Raw genomic sequence first — 14,654 nt, 5'->3', positions numbered from 1 at the left:
GACTTCTAAACATTGTTTAGTATGCAATTTTATCAGTCTTCTGATCTTATTTATTTAAGTAAAGCATAATACAGTCTGTTCTCAATTCTTTCAATGGCTACCCTCTTTACTAAGAACAGATATTGGCTAGTTTATAGAGAACTTGAAACAATAGATACATTTTTAAAAGGCCACTTGACAAAAAAAGCCCACTAATTGGAATTATATGTTTTAAAGTTGCTATAAAGTGCTACTTTCATAAAAACATAATATTTAAGTATTCACTAAAAAATTGTCCACATATTAGTGGACTTAAACATTTGACTTCCAAAATTGAATTCTTTTCTTGCAGTCATGACACAAAAAAACCTCTTACATCAACTAATATGGTGATCAGTTTTCAAAGTTATTTATATTTCATATAATCTTGTAACAAACATTACAATTGCCTGTCATTCCAGACAGGGCTCAGGATAAACTTGCCTTTAAGTGGCTAACCACCCTCATATGTCTAGAGACTGAGAAGCATTTTTTCTCAAAACATGAGTTTCCCTCAATATGGGACTGGATTTGTTTTCCAACTCTTTATAGGATCATTGAAAGGAAGCAGGAGGAATATTATAAAGGCAGGCCTGGACTGAATCCAGAAGCAAGTACTCCTGCAGCAACACATTGGAACTACGCCAGGGAGAGAAGTGGTTCACAAAGGGGCATAGTCTCAGAGTCAAGTGTAACTTATTTCATTCATTGCCAACCTTACCAAGGATAAAAATTGAGAAAGTTATGCCATAAGCAATTTACTTGACTTTTACAAAATCATCTTTCCTCCTTGGATCACATTCCCTTAATGAAATCTCCTCATTGTTAATACCTACTTCCACATACCCAAAGCATTATTAATGGAAATGATACTAGAGTCATTTCACTTTATTTCTAGGTACCTTAATGTAGTATGCAAAAGACAATAATTTTAGAACTCAAACATAGCTTCAATTCTTAAAACCAAAACAACTAACTTTAATGATACCACGTTTAGCAAGATGTTTGCTCATTTGAAAAAAATTCGAGACTTTGCTTCACAGTAAGTATATCTGTTACTACATGAAAAGCCTTTTTAAAATACTACTTATATACATAGACTCAAACATTTTCTGTTTGCTTTTCCCTAAAAAATAAATTCAGAAACAGTTAAGTAAAATTACACCAAGTGGAAATAACCACTGTTATTTCAAACCCTAAAAGATAGTACATACAATGTAATTTCCTATTCCTTTCCCAAATTTAATGGTAAACTTTCATATTTGTATTTCTGATTTATTTCTTATTCCTTGTATTTCCTATTTTTAATTGTGTAAAACTTGAACTCTACTTTCACATCAACAGAAATCTGCATAGAATTGAAACCAGCTGTTTTATAAGCTAAAATGTCATAGTGTTTCTATGTTTTTAAAGAACAATGTTGACCCACCATCACATTCAAGTAACTGTTGATATCTTACAATCGGTAAGAAAGAACACTTTCCTTTCATCTAGTGGATAAGTTCTCTGGATATAGTCCTATACAATAGAGCAGCATTCTACCTACTAGCCTGCTAGCAGTTATAAATTTTCTTTGTGTAAATTTTCTGCATGTTTTTACTTCCATATATAAGGAGACTGAAAGATTTTCTATTCTGTTAGGAGGGCTACCAAAGAGGAATGGGGAAAAAAAAAGGAGATTGGGAAGCAGGCCCAACACCTCAGGTCGTATAAAAGGAGTCTTCTACAAGAGCCTCTGGGACTTTAACCTCCAGCATCTCCATTTATGTGGTTCAGAGTTCACCTTACAGTATTAGCTATGATGTAGATGATAATCCAGTACTGGGCCATAAGTACTGCATATGCTTAGGGACCACCCAAATGAGGTATTTTAGTCATTGAACAGGAGACAAAAATACATATATTTGCTTAGTTACATCATTTAAAAAGTTAACATAGTATAACTAATAGAAATATAAATGAAGCCTCAAATCTTGAAGTTTCTCATAATTACATTAAAAGGAGTAAAATTAAACATTTGAAATAAATGTTAATATTTTATTATATTTAACCCTATATATCAAACAAAATGTCAGCATCTAGTAAATATTCTGATAATTACTAATCGTATATGTTGACACTCATTTTGCAAACTGGTTTTTTACAGTTCAGTGGGTAAATTACAACATCAGGACTGAATTTACAGCAAAACTTTAAAGAACCACTGTCATGTGAATAAATTCAACATCACAAATATAAATATGAATAATTATTACTCCTTTTAGTGTTCAACTAGAATGAGAATTTTTATGAGGAAACAATGTGATTCATATGTAAGATATGAGGAACCCATACTATGTTTGAAACATTTGAGTTCATCAATGAAAAACAGTATTACTAGCCTTTTCACTTGGTGATAGAACTTAGAGAAATACCATTGATAAAAGCCCAGATTTTGGAGTTAGAATCTCTAAAATTTGAATCTAGGTTACGAAGAATATTATTAAAGTAACAGCCAGAAAGCAATTTGTTTCAGTATTTCTACTCTGTAAAACAGACATGATAATTTTATCTATCTTGTTGCATAAACTAAGCTATTCAGCAAATTTAGTTATAATAATAATTATTAGATCTAGTTCCATCTAATCTCACAAGAAATTATAAATATTAAAATCACACAGCTGTCTTAGCTGAATAAAATAAACCCAAATACACAAAAGTTGTTAAAAGTGAAGTATTGTAACTTTATTATATGATACTTTTCAGGACCTACAAATGGAAAGTATCAAATTTGAAGGTCGACATAATGGTGTTTTAAATTGGAATATATGGCCACTTATGTGAGTGTGTAAATATTGTATAACAGAAAAACAAATCAAAGATAATATATTCCTAAGTCGTATGCTGTTGTTGTTTCAAACCAAATATAACTAGATGATTAGTGTACTGTGATGATTAAAAGTTCACTTTGACCCCTTTCCACAAAAATCCAGTACACTATAACATGACTTATCAAAAGGTCAGTCATATTATTACTTGGCCCACAAAGAAGTACACCACTGGAGATGAAACTCAGAGATTTATTAAATGAAACTTTATATATATATATATGATAATTCTAAAATTTTATATTGAATCTGTTTATGCCTTGCCTGTCAGAGGACCTCTTCTTAGCAGTACCTCAGCCTTCTATTTGATGTTAATCAAAGAACCAGACAATTTGAGGTCAAATGATACCTCAACAAATTAATTTTTCTTCAGTTGGGGGGGCTAAAGTCTATCTGACTAGTTTCCTCTTCTAAGCCATGTAGCCCAGTGTGAAACTATCACTTCCCATATTAGCAAACAAAATAAATTTTCTTAAACAGGTAACATTATCATCAATAGTTATCTGTATACCATAGTGAAAATACCATTGTAGGCAATCATTTAGATCCAATAAACTGAGCAGGAAGTACAAAGTGGATACACTTGCTTAAATAGGGAATGCTTAAAATATCTGCTATTGAAATAGAAAACAAGGCAAAGTAGAGTCTTACTTACGTTCACAAGTGTCCCCTTTCTGCTGGTAGCCTGCTTTGCAGATACATTTTCCAATGGGCACTAACCACTCTCCTTCCGCACTGCAGTGCATCCTGGGCGAATTTTCTGCCTCTTCCTCAGCACTGCTGACACAGGTGCCTCGAACCTCAACTAAAGAGGAGAATTCTGAACCAGTCACTGTATCTGGAAAGATAGCTAAGTTCTCAATAATGGACCAGCACTTCTTGTAGTACACTTTGACAGAAACCAAAGCTATGCATGCCCCTACATCCTGAAAGGCAAGATAGAATCCTTTTTTAGACAAAGGTCCAATCTCTCTCACCTCAGTGTTAAGCTTCATCTTTCGTTCACCAAGGTCACCTTGAGTAAAACTTTCATCTGCAGCAATGGTGTCTATTTTTACATAGAGGTTTTCTCTTATATTCCTGCCGGTGTCGTAGTCTGTTTCATAGTAGTACAAATTAAAGGTTTCCTTGCAAGTTCCCAGTACTCCAGGAAGACTGTTACAATCCCTCAGGGTGAATTTCAATTCTACAAAAATCCTTTGTGCGTTGCCCTTGGAAATCCAGTTAGTCCGCAGCCAGTTGTTTTGGTTGGGCTCCATGACCTGGCACACCTGGTATGTTCTTATCGGAGTATAGTTTTCATCCAAACCACTAATTTCTTCCCACTGGAAAAAATTTAAAAGTTCATCAGTCATTCAGCAAAAAATAATAAGAACAATGAAAAACTCCATGCTTTACAAAGTGTACCAAAAATCTTTGCCATATCACAAATGTGGAACTTTGGAGGGTCTGTTGATTTCTATCCCAGCACACACAGTAAACCAAAAAAGGTAGGGTTGATTTCCAGTTCATTTCATTTTTATCCAAATATCATTTATATTGCTTGCATCGTTTGAAAATGCAATAAATATTTCATTTTGCTCACTGTTTGCCAGTATATTAGCCTTTCTTTGCATGTTTGCTTATGCTATATTCTCTTATGAGATTAAAATTTCTATAGACTAAAGATCACTATGATTTAAATTTTTAAATGGCATATACACACATATGCAAGGCAAAATTCCTGATAGCTCAGTTGACATTTTAATTCCATGTTATACTTAGATTATCCAAAAACATGCATATGAAAATAATGCCAAGAGTAATGAATTGTGAAAGCATTCACTAACATGTTCATATCTATAATGTGGGCATCATGAAATAGTTTTCAAATTGAGATATAAAGAAGTAACACTTAATAGATATTAGAAAACCAAATACACATGGTAAATAGCAAGATAAATATTGTATTTTAAAAGCATTCACTCATATTCTGATACAATATATAGTACAAGCTGTTGTATATTCTCATTAAAAAGAAAAAGTGAATTTAGCAATAATTGCAATGATTATTGAACCATGTATACTATCTACCACTCACAATGAACACTTTCACTTTACATGATAGACTTAAAACAACAGCAACTTATGTTTCCTTGATATTACAAAACCTTCCACCTTATATTTCTGATATTTAAGAGTAAAACTGTTATCAACATATTCATTTCTCTAATAAGAAATGCCAGAAATATCTATTCGAGTTCAAGGTCATATAGCAGGTAATATTGGAACTATTAATTCAAAGATATGTGAATGGGAAAATAAAATACTATTTGGAAATGAATTTTATTTTTAAAGGATCTAAGTATGACTTAAATACTCTGTAAAATAGTGATATCTACTATTAAAACGGGTCCTTAGAAATTCACAAAACTGACAAATTAGCAGTACACAACAATCCAGAAATTTTTTGCATGAGAGTTTCCTAGCATTTACTACTATTTAATTATGATGACAACCTAGTATCAACAAGGCTCTTCAAATAACCAGTATTCATGTTCTGATTTGTTTAGCATCAATTTTGCTTGTGACTATTTAACAGTACACATATTTTCTATTTGTTTCAGTGAGCTTCTTATAGTCTGTTTGACATGCAATCAGTCCAACAAACACAAATTCACTTATGTGGATAGATATGTTTGGACTCTTAATTAGAAATTATTGAAAGAAAAAAATTAATAATGACATTTACCAAAAAAAATCCCCAAATCTATAGAGTCAAATATGCCTTTTTGGCAATTCATCAGTATGAAAAAAATCAAGGGTTACTTGTGAAGGAATCTCTCAAAAAGTCCTTTATTTTAACTTTAAGGGTAATTATTTCTAAGTGTGACAAATCAAACTACCTATGAACCTAATAACATTAACTTCTATTTATGTTTTTCATTACTGAAATAAAATTTCCAAGAAAACTGTAATATGAGTAAAAATTAGTGTAAATATATGTGTTTATTCTTGTTTTATTTCACTTTTTAACACTTCAAACAGTTGCACAAATGCCACTATTGGGAAAAATGTCTTAACTTTAATACATTTTATTGCATGCTTATAAAAATATTTGTATGTCTTTGTAATAATCTTTTTCTAGTTAAGCACATGCATTACATATGGAAATGGTGTTTCTCATTTTCTAATAAGATCTCTTGATTCCTATAGATATGTAGGGTTTACCGCTAGCTAGATCATGATTTTCTGGACTGATAAAATGCCCATTTGAGGCCAAGGTAACACTGACAGCCATAATTTATCATTTTGTGGATTACATGGATGAAATACTACAATCATATATCAGTTTACTTCTCCGGTGAAATAAAACCATCCTTTGTCTCTATTTGTTTTAATTGATGGATGATAGAAAATGGACCACATCTGTCATTGGCAAAGAAGGTGTTTCATTTTTTATCATGAATGTCTTTCTGTAATGTCTATTATTTTACTTATAGAAAATACTTTCAAAAATGCTTTACATATATAACTCAGACTCAGCACACTCTTAATCTCTAAATTATTTGTCACTTTTTCATAATTTCTTGTGAGCAAAACATGATATAGTATGAAGCAACTGCTCAGAAATTAATTGAATGAAAAACCCTCAGATTTAAGCAGATTTAATCTGTTCTCATTTCATATCTGCATATTGATTTTTAGGTCATGATATATTGCTTTTATGGTATGTTCCTTACAGATCTTCATTCTTTTTGCAAAATCTGTTAAAATTTGTATATCTCCATAATTCATGCTTTTTTGCTCATTTACCAAAGGTAAAATTAACTAAAAACCTAAGTCCTTAAGAAGAGTCAGATAATGTACTTTATTTTACAATCATAAAGAAAATATAGAAACTAAACTAAGTAAGTAATATATCTTCCTGAATATATGAAAAATAATAGTCAATATTTTAGGGGCTTCTTATATGCTGATTGGACAAATTTTGCATTTATGAGAGCAGATTTTTACTAGAAGCTTAACATAATCTGCCATCACTTTTGATTAATAACAGCAGATGATACCTGAAATAAATTTAGATAATCTAAATAATGCTTGACAACCAATCTTATGCCACAGTGTCAGTACCTTACATTTCAGTTTCCTTGTAGACTGTCTTTTGAATGGTGGTAAAACTATTTTAAAAGAGGAAAACAGATTACATACTGTTTTAAAGAATTTCACACATCATACCTGGCGATTATACCACAGAAGCATAAAGCAACTAAAGTGGTTTAAGTGAGTTTGTGAAAGGAATGTTCCCTGTAATTAGTTAGCATTTAAAGCCTGAACACAGAGGTATGACTCCTCTCACAATGAGAACTCCACTGTATTACTGTGGCTATACAGACTTTTTTTTTCCATTTCTCAAAGTTCTAAGTATACCTTCTGTACCCAGAGAACTCAATGTCTTAAAATATTGAACAGCATATTGGAAATTAAAAGTTTAAATGTATTCATGTGAATAAATCCTCTGGAGGGTGAGGGAAAAAAGAACTGTTTCTTGCTTTAAAAATAAATAGTCATATTTTTTGAGAAGAACTACTTACCCCATTGGGTGGAGAGGAAATCCATTCCAACTCTGTCTGTTGTGCTTTAGAATCCAGTAGTAGTACTGTAAGACAAAGTTTATTCCAAATGTTATAAGAAAAAAATGAAATACATCTGTAAACATACTAAGATGAACCAAATATTTATATAATTACCACTTTATGAATTAAGACATATGCATAATTATTTATATAAAGAAACAGTACAATGAATTATCAAGTTATACAAGTATATTCTACTTTAAGAGGGGAAATAGATTAAAATATCAATATTATATTTGGCTTTATTAAAAATATTAAAATCAATTCACCATGCACTAGGAGCGTGAAAGTGGAAGGAAAATAGTAATGTGATATAGTCATTTATACAGGGATTATCTACTGAAGTTTTATAAATCACTGAGGTCTCTAAAACTGTTAAGTATAACAGTATGAACATAATAAAACAAAATTCCCACATTACTTTTCAGTCACCAATTTAAACTATTTTACTAACAGTATTTACCACCATCTTTAGAAAGGTTGTTTGTTTAAAAAAAGAAAATTTTCGTTTTCTCTTATAAGCCAGAGTAAATACATAAATGTTAAAAATAAGTTATCATGAGGAAAACAAATAACCTACAGAATATAGCTACAAAGTAATATCTAATACCAGCTAAATCGTTCCAGTTCCTATTTTTTGAAATTTTTTTTCTGCTTAAATTTTTTGGGGGGTTGTAGTTGACAACATTTGGGGGTCATTAATAAACACACATTTCAATGTATTAGCTCAGAATCCTTCAAACTAAATCAACTTCTAAAAACAATTGTGTTTTACCTTTATGCCATGACAGAGTATAAATATGAAAATAATTGAATGTTCATGTAAGTTTAATTAATATTCCACCAACAACTAATAAGACAATGTATTAGGATATCATGTATCTTTAAGACATTATACTTTGATAGGTCTTATTGCTTTTTAAGACAACTATTCTCCTAAAGCATTTACTCTGGCTTCAGACTCATGGAAGTTTGTGTGTGTGTGTGTGTGTGTGTGTGTACGTGTGTGTGCGTGTGTGTGTGTGTGTGTGTTTAGCACATGTTCCTGACTCTAAGCATTTTGACAACTGCCTCAATTTGCCCAGAAATGATAATGAATATACTTTACATATGCAAACATGCTTAATATCGGTCCCACCAAAAACATTAGTTTATATTTAATTGATTTATACGTGCTTATATGAATTCTTTAATTCAGAACAATTCCGAATCACCAGGAGGTAATTCTGTATGCACTGAAAACAAAAGAACATTTGATTATGTGTCCAACTCCTTGACAAGAATCAGGTATTTCTGGTAACCGAAAATAGAGAGAAATCCGTTTCTGTGCATCTGTTGTAGTGTTTTACACTTAAGATTGGCAGAGATTATGTCAGGGAAAAAGAAAGCTTGAATTCATTAGAAGCCTTTGATTCCCTTTCAATGGCAAACACTCATGATTTGTAAGATTCACGTTCGCATTTAAACTTAGAATATCAAAAAATCATTGAACTATTTAATTTAAATAAGATAAACTTTAAAAGCACATTTTATTTTTACTTTCAACGTGAGGAATGAAGCATGTAGCAACAATGTGGGTTCCAGTTACTCTCCTTTTGAGATTTTTCTCCCTGCTTTCTGCTTCCTATTTTTGTGGTTGTTCTTGGTGTTTTGTGCTGGACAATACAGGAGTAGGATATTAAAACCAGGTGACTTTCTCTGAGTACAGTAAACACTGCGATTGTCCTTCAGCGGCTGCTCAGCTATCTGGTGGTGGGAGTCAGATCAAAGCAGGGCAAGTGATATAGTTACTACTGGCAAGTTAGGAGAGGAAACTAACAAATCGAGACAGGCCAAACCAGCCGGCGAGCATTTAATCAGACACAGCTCGAAAGTGATCAGCTTCTCTCTGCCCACGGTCCGCTCCCTGGACAACCCCTTCCTGCTCTGAGCGCGGTGCTATCCTTCCCCCGCGCCCCTTCCACCCAGTCTCGCAGCTCGGGAGCAGGGCGGGGAGGTGTGGAGCCGGGCGAGAGGCAGCGGGGTGCGCCCTGACCCAGGCAATCAGGGCCCTATGGCCAGGATCCCTGGGTCGGGGCGGGGCTGCTGGCGGGGCGGGGCGGGGCGGTGCAGGGCAGACGGGCGCGCCCGCCGCGCCAAGCATCCATTACGCTTCCGCCAGACCTGGGCACTCTGGGGAGCCAGTGGCGCCCTTGCTCTAGAAGGAGCCGAGAGCAAGACAGGGGCTTTCGGGAAGCGACTTCTCATGAGGGATCGGCGGCGGCGGCTGCATTTATGGAAAGGAAAAGCAGCTGCTGCAATTAGCCACTGAGTAGCAGATGGACTTAGACCAGCGCTCTCAGTAGCGGGAACCGACCTCCCAGAGAGGACGTGGCGGGGAGCGAAGGGTTTGTAAAAGCACCGGGTCCCTTGTCTTCCTCTCGCCACCCTCCCACCACAGTAGACGCTGAGTATCGGCTTGGGGGCGCTTCTTGGCACTTAGCCCCGGTCCTGTGGACGCCCCGGGCCATGCTCCCAACCGCCCGGGGGGCCGAGTCCCCCACGCGCCAGCTCTGGTTCGGTGCTCCCCGAGCGCGGTGCGGAAGCGTCGCCACCGGAACTCGGGCGCCTTCGCCTCCCGCCCGCCGCAGAGCAAGTCCCTCCACCTGCCTTTTAAACATCTCACTTGTGCATTTAAAGGATCCAGGCTCCTAGAATCAAAATCCTCTCCACGTAAGCACCCAGAAGAGCAAAAGAGAGCAAGCGAGACAGGCTGGCTGCAGGAACCTCTCTCCCCCTAGTGATGCAGTTATTTATAGCTCAAACTCCTGTTCCAGTCTGCGAGAGTGCTCGCGCTCCGGGCTCCGCCGCGGCGGCGGCTGCGAAAACTTTTCTTTAGATCCCGCTATGCCGTAGCCTTCGGGGCAAAGTGATATGGCTGTTTCTGATCACTAATGTCCAGAGAGTGGAAATGTGGGGTTTTGATATATATACATATATACACATATATATACAATAGTGTTTATGGGTCTGCGTTTCTAGCAGACCATGGCTTATCAGCAAACGCGTATGCATCAACCCAAACGCACAGTTTTATCTGAATGAGTTCATCCTCAGCTGAGTGTGTAGATGTGGAAACTGGGGGTCAGAAGGTCAGGCTGTTTGAAAGCTTGGCATGAGCCCCGGGCTGGGGGAAACGGGGTGGGGGGGAGATGTTGAGGGAAGGAACAGGAGTGGGTAAGAGGAATAAAGAAAACCAACCCGCAACCACCAAGTTTTCGGGAATAGATTAAGGGAGGACCGAGGAGTAACCCGGACTTCATTACCATCGTGACCTAAATCGAAGAGATGATGGCTCCTCCTCGACACCTCGGGAAACAAGGAATTGTTGGCATGCTGCTTTTAAAATGTCGGATCATCAACCGTACCTATGGGGTTCGGGCATGGTGACACTGCTTCAGAAGCGAGACGCTTCCATTGACAGGGTTTGTTGCTTTTGTTTTTTTTTTTTCCCCAGCTCCAACTACAGGCACCGAAAGGTATTTTACCTTTTGTCAATGGTTCAAAGGAGAAGGGAAAATACACCATACCCCGGCGTACCCAGCCGGCAAATAAATCCTGCCCCCTTCTACCAGGACTAACACCCTCAGTGTCCGCACGGTCTGACTCAGAATCCTGGACTGCCGGACCGAGGGGCAAACGATTGGAGACTTCTAATCACCCAGGCGGCATCTCATTACCAATTGCATAACTGCAGCCCACCCCTGTGTCCCCGGCGGGTCGGATCCCGCTGAGCACCCGCTGGTTGCTGCGCCCGGTAGAGCGCGCTGAATGGAGACATCTCCGCCCGACGGGCGCGGGGCGCGGGGCACTGGGCGCGGGGCGCGCGCGCTGCACGCTCCGCTTCGCCTCGGAGGCGTTATTGTTCCGCGCCGCCGGCCGAGCGCCCACCGCAGGCCCCCGCCGCCTCCCCGACGCATTGAGCACTTCATTAGTAACCCGAGTCTTCCGAGCTCACGCAAGTCGCGGCAGCTTTCGGGAAGGCTCTGAGAGCACTGGCCGCTCACCCGCGGGGTGATCGGAAGGGACGATCGAGGCTGCAACTCCCCCAGTTTCCAGCCCAACTCTGGTCGCGGACTCCTTCCCTTCCGGAGGGGAGAGGGGAGAGAAGGAACCGGGAGAGCTGGAGCGGGAGGCTGTGGGACCCGCCTGGGGTCCGTCTTAGGGCATGAGCTCACCCGCCGTCTCCTTCAGCCCTGCCTCCCCGCCCTCCCGTGCCGCTCCTGCCCTCCGGTCTGCTCCTGCTTGAAACCCCGCTCCCCTCGATGGACGGACCGGGGCGCCGGGCTGCACAAGGCTCGGAGAAACCCTGGCTGGCCGCCCGCTGGTCCGCCCGGAGCGAGCCGGCTGCCCGAGCGGCGAGGGGGCGGGGAGCCGGCGGGGGAGGGTCGACTGGCGCCGGAGGCGCGGCCGGCAGCGCGGCGGACGAGCCGGCTCGTGCAGGTAGACAGCTAAATAAATAAGTCAGAACAAACTTTGCGTTCCCATCGCCTTACCTTCTTTCGCAGCCTGCGCCTCCCCCGTGTGTGCAAAGCGGAGCAGCCAGATGTAGCATAAAATAATCCATGAAGGGTACCGAGTTTGAAAAACCATGGTGCATGAGCAGGTTTTATTTTAGGTCGCAGTTGACGCGTAGCTTTGGAAAGGCTGTTTTCTCCGAAGTGGGTTATTATTAGTATTAGGATTGCGCTCCTAGCATCGATTCCCCTTCTCGGTCCCAGGCCGGCTGCTCCACGTTTAGCCCTTATTATTTTATGTTATTTTTTTCCCCCCTCCTGTTCGTTCGCACCGTGTTTGCTGCCTGCAAGTCTCCGACTGCAGACCGGCCGCTTGCTCCACACTCCAATAATATCAATTAGGGGGGAGGGGGCGGGGCTCCGAACCCAGAGCCTCCGCCACTCTCACTGACTGGCAGGCGCAGCCGGCCTGCCAAGCCGCGATTCCCAGGGCCGAGGGGCGGGATCCGGTGAGACAGACGCCTCCACCTCGGGGGCGGGGTCCGAGTGACCGGCCAATCAGAGCAGAGCGGAGTCAGGTTGCGGGTCCAGGATTCCCTCCTGGTTCTGAGCTCCAGGCTCGCACAGGATGCTCGGCGGCGGCGGCGGCGGCGGAGGAGGAGGATGGATAGCTAGCGGAGGATGATTGTGAGCGCCCTGCTCTTGGCCACAGCGGCTTTCCAAAAGCTGAGTAAATCCGACAGCAAGGCTCCCAACTTGCCCTCCTGTTTAGAGCTGTATTTGAGGAACCTGAGGCGAAGCAAGCCCTAGCCCAAATACCAATCTCTAGGAGCCTGGACGGTGAAATGAGCTGTGCCTTTAAGTAAAGTGTCTTTTACTTTATTTCCCTCCCCCTCTTTTCCTCTAGTTCCAAACTCCACGGAGTCTGGTAGCTTTTGTTTTTATTTGCATTTTTTGAAAAGTTTCTACTTCTCGTTTTCTGTAACTTCAAGAACAGTTTCTGGTCACCACCACCCCTAATCCTTAGAAGAATAAATTTAACCGAATGCATGAACAAAAATGTTTTCAGGAGTTTCCAACAACCTCTGACATAAGAAACTCGGAAAAGGGGAGTTGTAGAAAGGAAGTCTTTTGTTTTATGCACAACGCCTCTCCCCCCCCCCCCCCCCCACACACACTCCCCTTAACCCAGTCTCTCAACAGTTTCTTGAGTAAAAGAGGTCTTCAGACAAACACGTTCACAATGTCTCCAGGTTTTGTTTTGTTCTGTTTTGGGGGGTTTTATTTTATTTTTTTGGTTGTTATTGATGTTTTCTTCTTCTTCATGTTTTTTATTTTTCTGTGGTTGTTCTTTGACTTTCCTACTTAGAGCGTTTTCCATTCCGCTGTATTTAATTTTAAAGAAAGGGATGACGTATGATATTCACAGGGTAAGAACTTCCTCTGGTTAATATTGACTCTTTTAACAATTATTTCACAATTATTCTGTAATTATCTTTCAAAGAGAAAGTAAGAATTAAAAAAAAAAGGAACATTTCCAGTTGAATTCATCCAACCGGAACAGCAAAGATAACTGCGTACAGAAATCTGTTTTCCATTAGGCAGCTTTGCCTTCTGCGCCCAAGAGGTGGGTAATAGACAAGAGGAAGAACTTTAAAAACTTAATTGCCAAACCATCTATTTCAAAGGCCATGCAGAGTAATTTGATCACATGTTTGAGGAGAGCATTTTTTTCTGTATTTCTTCTTAAAAAAAGATATTCCTGAGTAGATTGCCTGCATTTCTGATAGACTCAATGTTTGATATCACCTAAGATTTCAAACGGTTCCCCTTTGAACTATATTTGAATATAAAGTAAATTGTTTTCTTGTGTGTATATAAAGGCTTTTCAGAGATGACAGCCCCCAAGTGATTTTTTTCTTTATTTTATGCTCCTATCATTTTTATTTGCTTGATATGATTAAACGGAAGAGAGAAAGAAAATTCCTTCTCATCTATCAGCTTTGGTTATATAGCTTAATTCTTAAATGTTATATGTTCCTTAGCCATTATGTCTATTAAATATTTTAGAGTTGTATCTAAAAGCATCCTAAGTGCCCTTTAAAAGATGCATACAAAATGTAAATAGCTTAATAGATTAATGCTGGAAGAAGACAAAATAATATAGGCAGAACAAATGAGAAGATAAATGAGTCTTTACCTAAATGTCTTAAAGGTAAAAGTTGTAAACTAAAACATCAGGAAAAAAAAACTCAAGAGAAGTGTTGCAACTCACAGAACCACAAAGTCACAAAAATTAAAGTACTTTGTAATAGTTAAATAAATTCTCCAGGGTTCCATACTTTGCCTAGGGTCTCATTCTCAGTGCTTAGATTGACACCCAGGTAGCCTTTAAAGTTTAAAATATGCCTTTCATCCACTGAATGGCTCATTCTCAGTGCTGTGAAGACAAATACTTTCCTATTAAAGCCAGGAAACCAGTGGCATCTTTCTGTCTGCTGAGTGTAGGTGGCTTAGTCTTCCCATTGTATCCCTCTCATTGTGAGGTGCAGAGACATGTGGAACTCCACTTTTCTTTCTAGAGTTAAGAAGCTTCAGATTATCTGCACATGTGCCAGGCTGGTGACAGTTCTCCATTCACAACTGCACAGGATACT

General features: G+C 39.0%; 1 protein-coding gene across 6 annotated transcripts in view; it reads right to left on the bottom strand.

Moving 5' to 3' along the window:
* Epha7 (EPH receptor A7) overlaps window positions 1–12,393 on the bottom strand; it is a 167,569-nt gene extending 155,176 nt beyond the window's left edge. For 4 of the 6 annotated variants that reach the window (XM_042679553.1, XM_042679554.1, XM_042679555.1 and 1 more), the window contains exons 1-3: window positions 12,037–12,346; window positions 7,460–7,524; window positions 3,541–4,210 (exon numbers count right to left, since the gene is read on the bottom strand). In XM_042679553.1, the coding sequence (XP_042535487.1) occupies window positions 3,541–4,210; window positions 7,460–7,524; window positions 12,037–12,133 (832 nt within the window). In that variant the 5' untranslated portion in view covers window positions 12,134–12,346. Of the gene's footprint in view, window positions 1–3,540; window positions 4,211–7,459; window positions 7,525–12,036 lie in introns of all 6 variants that reach the window. The other 2 variants (XM_042679557.1, XM_042679552.1) reach the window with 2 other exon arrangements.
* Between the last annotated feature and the right edge of the window lie 2,261 nt (window positions 12,394–14,654).

This window comes from Dipodomys spectabilis, unplaced genomic scaffold, assembly GCF_019054845.1.
Source record: "Dipodomys spectabilis isolate Male_0828 unplaced genomic scaffold, ASM1905484v1 ptg000053l, whole genome shotgun sequence".
NCBI classification, from domain to species: Eukaryota; Metazoa; Chordata; class Mammalia; order Rodentia; family Heteromyidae; genus Dipodomys; species Dipodomys spectabilis.
The sequence above is the reverse complement of the archived record's forward strand: the minus strand, read 5'-3'. Positions and strand labels throughout refer to the sequence as shown.